We start from the raw sequence: 9,110 nt of genomic DNA on the forward strand, positions 1-9,110 counted from the left end.
CATACTGAAGAGGTGAATGTTGACAAAGAATACCACAATTCTGACGACGGAAGCTAAAGGTTGGGTCATTCAGACACCCACTGGACATCCCAGGGGTCTGTGTAGAGGAGAAGAGAGGACTGGCCGTACTGAGTGAGTTAATGTCATGTTGCAGAGTTTCTCTATGGTTCATAAAGGGTTAAAGGGAATAAAACCATTATCGTTTTCATTGCCCAGAAGCTCCCTGTTGATCATCACCATCACCATCATCATTATCATCATCACCACCATCATCATCACCACCATCATCATCATCATCACCATCATCATCATCATCATCATCATCATCATCATCATCATCATCATTGTGGTCTGCTTGCCAGTTCAGTCATCTCACAAAGTTCGGTCACTTGCCAACAGTCTGTTATCCGGTTATCAAATTAAAAAAACAAAACAAAATGAAATAAAATAAATTAAAATTTAAAAAAAACAGATCGTTAATTGCGCGCTCCGTAAAACCACACGCCTTTCCAAACTGCCCCCACCGCCCCACCCCCACCCCCCTCCATCATTCCTTAAAACCGTGACACCAATCCGGATTACCGAACCCAAACCCATACTCGGTCCTGGGCCCAGAACTAATGCTTCCACAAATGCTGACATTGAAATCCCTCCACAACTTTGGCTGTGACGCTGCTGACAGACTGACAGACAGACAGACAGACAGACAGACAGACCGGGGTAAATACTAAATACCCTCCTTGGTGTGTGGTGGTGGTGGTGGTGGTGGTGGTAAAAGGGTCACATCAACTTACGATGTGATTTTTCTTCATTTTCAAACCTCAATTTTTAAAGGCCAACACACATCGATCACAAAGAGCCCTTGTATGAATGTAGGTGTCTGTCGTCAAAAATATAGAACGACTTCTGAAGACACGTTGATGTTCACCTTCAATCATCTGGTTTTGTCGTCAATCTTTTCTTTTCTTTTTCTTTCTTTTTTTTTCTTTTTAACTCTCTCCATACGAACGGCGAAAGAGACGACGTTAACAGCGCTTCATCCCAATTACCATCATCAAAATATTGCAAGCGGAACGCTCCTATACTGAAGAGGTGAATGTTGACAAAGAATACCACAGTTCTGACGACGGAAGCTAAAGGTTGGGTCATTCAGACACCCACTGGACATCCGAGGGGTCTGTGTAGAGGAGAAGAGAGGACTGGCCGTACTGAGTGAGTTAATAGGTGGGTGGTGTGGAGTGGGGTGTCTTTCAAATCAAAATCAATGTCACAAACCATGTGCTGTGATCAATCTGCATTCAACAGCACACCCTGTGTTATGTATGATAGTCGTGTCCGGCTATGACCATCAGACAACAGGCGAGGAGGCAACTGCTGTCCCGACTATCTGGGATAGAACGTGATTACACTGTAGAGTGTCTTGCCCACTCTCTCTTGGCCAAAAGGTTTTAGGACAGTCGGCGTTGGGATGGTTCCCTAAGGCCAACTTACCACCAAGGCTGCAGCACTAAGAACCAGAGCATTCTTGCCTCCTAGTTTGAGAGTCACAGTCCTTCACAAAAGACTAAGCTGTAAATGACTTCCGACCACTGCAATGGAGAAACCACTGATTATACAGCTCTCAATTTGCTGTTGGCCCAACTGTAACAAACCGTATAAGAGAAACCCAAAGCTAATCGTCGACTGTCAATCAAGTGGAGGGGTGGCCACGGACGAGGTGTACGCGTCCGCCTAGGAAGCGAGAGAATCTGAGCGCGGGGGTAGGAATCCCACACACTCGGCACCAGACCTCTCCATTAGACCTTTCAGTGGTGGGGTGGACTGGAGGCTAGTCATTAGGGATGAGACGACAAACCGATGTCCCGTGTGCAGCACGTACAAAAAAAAAAAAAAAAAAAAAAAAAAAAAAAAACAACGGTAACAAAAGGACTGTTCCTGTAGAAAAAATCCCCTTTTGTGGGAAAACATTTACACTTTACAGACAGAAACAAAATGGGGGCGTTTCACTTTAACGACGTGCTATCCCTGGGGAGAGTGGCCACATTTCACACAGAGAAAATGTGTTGTGACAAGGAGTGGTAAATTCAATACAATACAATACAATACGAGCAGCCGTATACTGTGGACCAGTCACCGTCAACAAGACTGTGACTGGATGGTTTACCAGCCTAGTGCGTACACAATTTTTGAAGTGAACACACACACACACACACACACACACACACACACACACACACACACACACACACACACACACACAAATGCAGCCTATGACAAATGTAGAAAAAGATTGAGCAGGTATTAAAATCATCAGTGATAACACTACAAGCTCAGTCAGTTACGTTCCCATATTAACAGCAACAATACAGAAATGCCCTCTACTGTACAACAGAAGCAATGGCAACAACAACAACAAATGCTCAAGCGTTTTAAACGGCGAGAACAATGCCACCCCAATCCAAAAAAAAAAAATTGTGTTGGCTCATTTCCGGGTGTTGGTCTCGGTGTGCCTCTCCAACTCACTCTGTTCAGATTACCGTCCCGTGCTACACTCCCACCCCTCAATCACGACCCCTCTCCCCCCCCCCCCCCTCCACCCTCCCACCCCCCACTCCACCCCCATCCCATCTCTTTCCTCTCATCTTACCGACACCCACCCTCCACACTCCCGTCCAGCTCTCTTCGGGTTTCTCTTTCTTTTTTTTCTTTTTTTTAATATGCAAAAAGAGTACTGTTTTGACACCAAGGATTAACCATAACCAGGTAATTTTGGCTCCTTTGTTCTGCTAGTTCTTCACCCCCTGAACTCTGTGAAGAGTCATCGGGACGCCGCACAGAAAGGTTAACCAGATTCCTCCTCCAGGTCTCTCGGCTTGTGTATCAAAAGTACTGGGTCTAAACCAGTCAGGCTTATTAATGTCATTCAGCAGTCTCGGACAAAAAGCGAACACATTGCTCGTTTTAAAAGAGCTGGTAGTTTCTCGGTAAAACGCCGAGTTGCTCAATCAATAACTTTTTTTTTTTCTTTTTCTTTTTTTTAATTCAGCAGTCTCGAACAAGAAGCGAACTCGCTGCTCGTTTTAAAAGAACTGGCAGTTTCTCGGTACCAAAATTGGGACCGGGCTGGGTTTGTCTGAGAAAAAAAAGCCAAAGTGCTCAATCAATTTTTGTTTTTGGCTTCTTGGTCTTAGAGCTCATCCTCTTGAGTAGCCTGGCGATCTTGGGGCTTTTCGGGTCGAAGCAGACGGCCTCCAGCTTGTGGTTACGTCCCCTGCGCTTCATACGGCAGTGGCAGAGGGAGCCACCGGAAGCGACGATGCGGCCACGTGGGATGATCCGGAGACCGAGCTGGCAGTTCTGTCCTGGAAAAAAAACCCAAAGGACAAGAGGGTGAAATGTTATCAACTATGATCAGGTACAGGAATACACAGAGAAACAGACAGAGGGAAACGTTATCAACTATGATCAGGTACAGGAATACACACAGAAACAGACAGACAGGGTGGAAATGTTATCAACTATGATCAGGTACAGGAATACACACAGAGAGAGACAGGGGGAAATGTTATCAACTATGATCAGGTACAGGAATACACACACAGAAACAGACAGACAGGGGGAAATGTTATCAACTATGATCAGGTACAGGAATACACACAGAGAGAAACAGACATGCAGGCAGGCAGAGAGAGACAGCAACACCACAAAAAGACGTCAAATAAACAAAAACAAAATACAGGAAAACCGTAATTTTCGGGCTTTTTTTTTTATCTCCCTTTTCAAGCCTGTAATCAAACGCCGAACGCACAAAACATGGCAGGTGTATCAGGTTGGTACTTACACACACAAGCCTATTAAAAAAAATTTTAATGAATCTCTTTACAAACCCTGCCAAAAAATAAAAAATAAACACACACACACACACACACACACGCGCGCGCGCGCGCGCGCACACACACACAACCATTCTGTAGAAAAATCCACTTCCATAGGAAAAACAATAATAAAAACTGCACGCAGGAAAAAATACAAAAAAAAAGGGTGGCGCTGAAGCATAGCGACGTGCTCTCCCTGAGGAGAGCAGCTCGAATTTCACACAGAGTAATCTGTTGTGATAAAAAGAAATACAAATACAAAATACAACAAGAGAGGCAAGGCCTTCAAGACTCACTTGTGACAGAGTAAAACACACAAGCTTTTTATGTATTGAATATAATTTCAAAATGTAATGTTTAAGATGAGAAAGATCAGTTTAAAGCAAATTAAGTCCCCTAGCATTAATTACAGAGTAATTTCCCTTTTTTACTATCTGCACCAAAAACGTTTGCAAAATAAATAAAACTTCCATGTTTAGCAAAAGAAGTTCCTGTTTGAACAAAAAATGATAATAATGACTGCTCTTGTTGTTGGGTCAGAATATCAGATCAAAGTGCCAAGTTTAGAGAATACAAAAAATATAAATATAACAGTAAATGCAGTTTGCATATAATTAGGCTTTTTTTATTTTTTGTGCCCATCCCAGAGGTGCAGTATTGTTTTAAACAAGATGACTGGAAAGAACTTAATTTTTCCTATTTTTACGCCAAATTTGGTGTCAACTGACCAAGTATTTGCAGAGAAAATGTCAGTGTTAAAGTTTACCACGGACACACACACACGCACACACACACACACACAGAGACAACCGAACACCGGGTTAAAACATAGACTCACTTTGTTTACACAAGTGAGTCAAACATGAAAACAGTAGTATGGCTGCCTAAAGGGTGAGCGGGGGGGTGGGGGGGGGTGGGGGGGGGGGCACAGTACAAGCAGTAATGCATGACGTAACAACCTACTTCATGAATATACCCCCAATGCACTGCACCGTTTTGTTTGGCATTTTGATTTTCCTCTTTTTTTTTTTTTTTTCCTTCTTCTTCTTCTTCTTTTCCCCCCATTCTAAGCGTACAGCTCATTAGAAAATATAACTTTCAGACCTCGTTTTGCTACTGAGTGGTGCGTCAAAACCCAGCTTCGAAAGTGTTGTCGCTAACTACTTTAGACATTTCAGTTTCATGGTGAATCAAACTCAGATCCTTAATCCACGGTGGGTAACTATCTATCTATCTATCTATCTATCTATCTATCTATCTATCTATCTATCTATCGACGAGTCTTTACTGTGTAGGTAGGCGTTGGGCCGATTTAAAAATTCCGGGAAGGTGAAATGTGTGTGCACGTCTTCAGTTCACTCTGCAACTGAAATCAAATTGTTGGGAAAATCAACAAAGGTTGAAGAGGCTGGGATGATCCACCACAAAAAAAAAAAAAAGAAGAAAAATCAGTAATACCCCTTTCCAATTAATCTAACTGGGGAAGTGGGAGGGAGGGAGGGGAGGTGGAGGAGAGAGAGACACAAGAGAAGGGGTTGGAAGACGGAGAGAGAGGGGGGGGTGGGGGGGGGGTAGAGAGAGAGAACGTGAGAAGGAAGGAGCAATGGTAATGGACTAAACACAGCCTGTGCTTTTTTCGTCCAGCCCTGAAAAAAACAAAGGGAGGGAGAAACAAAGTGAGACAAAGGGAGAGAGAGAGTGTGTGGAAAAGAAAGAAGGCATAGAAGAGAGCAAGGGTCGAGAGACAGTGAGAGAGAGAGAGGGAAGGAGAGGGAGGGAGGGAGAGAGGGAAGGCATAGAAGACAGCAAGGGTCGAGACACAGTGAGAGAGAGAGAGAGAGGGAGGGTGGAAAAGAGAGAAGGCATAGAAGAGAGCAAGGGTCGAGAGACAGTGAGGGTGAGAGAGAGAGAGAGGGAGGGAGAGATAGAAGGCATAGAAGACAGCAAGGGTCGAGAGACAGTGAGGGTGAGAGAGAGAGAGAGAGAGAGAGGGAGAGATAGAAGGCATAGAAGACAGCAAGGGTCGAGAGACAGTAAGAGTGAGAGAGAGAGAGAGAGAGAGGGAGGGAGAGATAGAAGGCATAGAAGACAGCAAGGGTCGAGAGACAGTGAGAGAGAGAGAGAGAGAGAGAGAGAGAGAGGGAGAGATAGAAGGCATAGAAGACAGCAAGGGTCGAGAGACAGTGAGAGAGAGAGAGAGAGGGAGGGAGAGAGAGGGAGGGAGAGATAGAAGGCATAGAAGACAGCAAGGGTCGAGAGACAGTGAGAGAGAGAGAGAGAGGGAGGGAGAGAGAGGGAGGGAGAGATAGAAGGCATAGAAGACAGCAAGGGTCGAGAGACAGTGAGAGTGAGAGAGAGAGAGAGAGAGGGAGGGAGAGGGAGGGAGAGAGAGAAGGCATAGAAGACAGCAAGGGTCGAGAGACAGTGAGAGACAGAGAGAGAGAGGGAGGGAGAGAGAGAGAGGGAGGGAGAGATAGAAGGCATAGAAGACAGCAAGGGTCGAGAGACAGTGAGAGACAGAGAGAGAGAGGGAGGGAGAGAGAGGGAGGGAGAGAGAGAAGGCATAGAAGACAGCAAGGGTCGAGAGACAGTGAGAGTGAGAGAGAGAGAGAGGGAGGGAGAGAGAGGGAGGGAGAGAGAGAAGGCATAGAAGACAGCAAGGGTCGAGAGACAGTGAGAGTGAGAGAGAGAGAGAGGGAGGGAGAGAGAGGGAGGGAGAGAGAGAAGGCATAGAAGACAGCAAGGGTCGAGAGACAGTGAGAGACAGAGAGAGAGAGGGAGGGAGAGAGAGGGAGGGAGAGAGAGAAGGCATAGAAGACAGCAAGGGTCGAGAGACAGTGAGAGTGAGAGAGAGAGAGAGGGAGGGAGAGAGAGAGAGGGAGGGAGAGATAGAAGGCATAGAAGACAGCAAGGGTCGAGAGACAGTGAGAGACAGAGAGAGAGAGGGAGGGAGAGAGAGGGAGGGAGAGAGAGAAGGCATAGAAGACAGCAAGGGTCGAGAGACAGTGAGAGTGAGAGAGAGAGAGAGGGAGGGAGAGAGAGGGAGGGAGAGAGAGAAGGCATAGAAGACAGCAAGGGTCGAGAGACAGTGAGAGTGAGAGAGAGAGAGAGGGAGGGAGAGAGAGGGAGGGAGAGATAGAAGGCATAGAAGACAGCAAGGGTCGAGAGACAGTGAGAGAGGGGGAGGGAGAGAGAGGGAGGGAGAGACAGAAGGCATAGAAGACAGCAAGGGTCGAGAGACAGTGAGAGACAGAGAGAGAGAGGGAGGGAGAGAGAGGGAGGGAGAGAGAGAAGGCATAGAAGACAGCAAGGGTCGAGAGACAGTGAGAGTGAGAGAGAGAGAGAGGGAGGGAGAGAGAGAGAGGGAGGGAGAGATAGAAGGCATAGAAGACAGCAAGGGTCGAGAGACAGTGAGAGTGAGAGAGGGGGGAGGGAGAGAGAGGGAGGGAGAGAGAGAAGGCATAGAAGACAGCAAGGGTCGAGAGACAGTGAGAGTGAGAGAGAGAGAGAGGGAGGGAGAGAGAGGGAGGGAGAGAGAGAAGGCATAGAAGACAGCAAGGGTCGAGAGACAGTGAGAGTGAGAGAGAGAGAGAGGGAGGGAGAGAGAGGGAGGGAGGAGAGAGAAGGCATAGAAGACAGCAAGGGTCGAGAGACAGTGAGAGTGAGAGAGGGGGAGTGAGAGAGAGGGAGGGAGAGAGGGGGAGGGAGAGACAGGGAGGGAGAGACAGAAGGCATAGAAGACAGCAAGGGTCGAGAGACAGTGAGAGTGAGTGAGAGAGAGAGAGAGAGAAGGCATAGAAGACAGCAAAGGTCTAGAGACAGTGAGAGAAAGAGAGAGTGGGAGGGAGAGAGAGAAGACAAAACAAATTATTTTCGAGGATAATAGATAAGCACTGGCGTGGTTTTTTGGGTTTTTTTTTTTTACATCCAGTTCCCGCTTTTAACAGGATCTACACTATGCAATACTGCATAAAGTCATAAGCAGGATAATAAATACTTTTAAAAATGATAATGATAAAAAAAATGTTAAAAAACGCCCGCGAACACACACACACACACACACACACACACACATGGAGAGAGAGAATGGAAAGGAAGGAACATGAAGAAGGAGGGAGACAGGCCGGGTGGGGGGGGGGGGTAGGGGGGTGGAAGAAAAAAGGAGTGGGAGGTGGAGGGTGTGGAGGGAGGGGGAAGAACACACGTTTTATCTTATCTCACGTCATCACAAATTCCTTGGAGGGGGTCGGTGGTGGGTGAGGGGGTGGGGCGGGGGAGCGGGGGGGGGGGGGAAGGGGAGGATTAAATAAAATAAAGGTAAAAAGATAAAGAAATGTATTCACATGCCCTTAAAAAACAGAGAAAAAATACCTTAAAAAACGAAACAAAAAAAAAAAAAAACAAAACCCAAAACTGGGGGTGTTTGTTTTCCCTTCTTCATTTTTTTATCCTTTCTTTTCTTTTTCTTGTTTTCTTTCCCTTGGTTTCTTGCTGGCATTCTTTCTGTTTATGCTTCACGCGGTTTCCCCCTTACCCCCCCACCCATCCCCACCCTGCACCCCCCCCACCCCCACCCCCCCACCCTCCTCCAGGGCTCCAGTTTCGCCGTCTGGCAATGATGTAAGCCTCCTACGGCCTCTCCCGCTCCAACCCCAGATGTAGGCAGGTCAATGGCTCAGTCCCCTCCAACGTCTCAAACATATCCTCTTCCTCCTCCTCTTCCTCGTTCTCTTGCATTCGTGGGGCAGTGACTCTCACGTTCACTCGCATCCAACCCATCGAGCTCAACAGTACCAGTACCATGTGTGGGCGTTTAGTATGAATAAGACTCTCTCTCTCTCTCTCTCTCTCTCTCTCTCTTCCATGAATACCATTTCATGTTTGTGTGTCCTAAATACGGTCATATCCGCCCGGAAATATATTCCAGAGTTCATAAATATCAATGACAATACATTGTTTCCTATTCTACAAACCCCATGTGTTACCTCCCGGAGAAATATTGCTATGTACACTTATTACGCCTTAAAATTAGGAGACGAATTTACACAATGAATGAGTTTGTATAACTATAAACATGATGAGTACGAACATGCTATGTATTTTTCATCCAGCTATCGGCTACTCACGTACAGTACACCTTTTTTTTCTTTCTTTTTTTCTTTTGTGTGTGTGTGTGTGCGTGTGTGTGTGTGTGTGTGTGTGTGTGTGCGTGTGTGTGTGTGTATGTGAAGAGCG

General features: G+C 46.3%; 1 protein-coding gene across 1 annotated transcript in view; it reads right to left on the reverse strand.

Moving 5' to 3' along the window:
* Positions 1-2,660: 2,660 nt before the first annotated feature.
* The window catches only part of LOC143290439 (uncharacterized), a 14,089-nt gene continuing 7,639 nt past the window's right edge, over positions 2,661-9,110 (reverse strand). Inside the window, exon 2 of the mRNA XM_076599871.1 lies at positions 2,661-3,362. Within this exon, the coding sequence (XP_076455986.1) occupies positions 3,157-3,362 (206 nt within the window). The 3' untranslated portion in view covers positions 2,661-3,156. The remainder of the gene's footprint in view (positions 3,363-9,110) is intronic.

Source organism: Babylonia areolata, chromosome 15 (genome assembly GCF_041734735.1).
Source record: "Babylonia areolata isolate BAREFJ2019XMU chromosome 15, ASM4173473v1, whole genome shotgun sequence".
NCBI classification, from domain to species: Eukaryota; Metazoa; Mollusca; class Gastropoda; order Neogastropoda; family Buccinidae; genus Babylonia; species Babylonia areolata.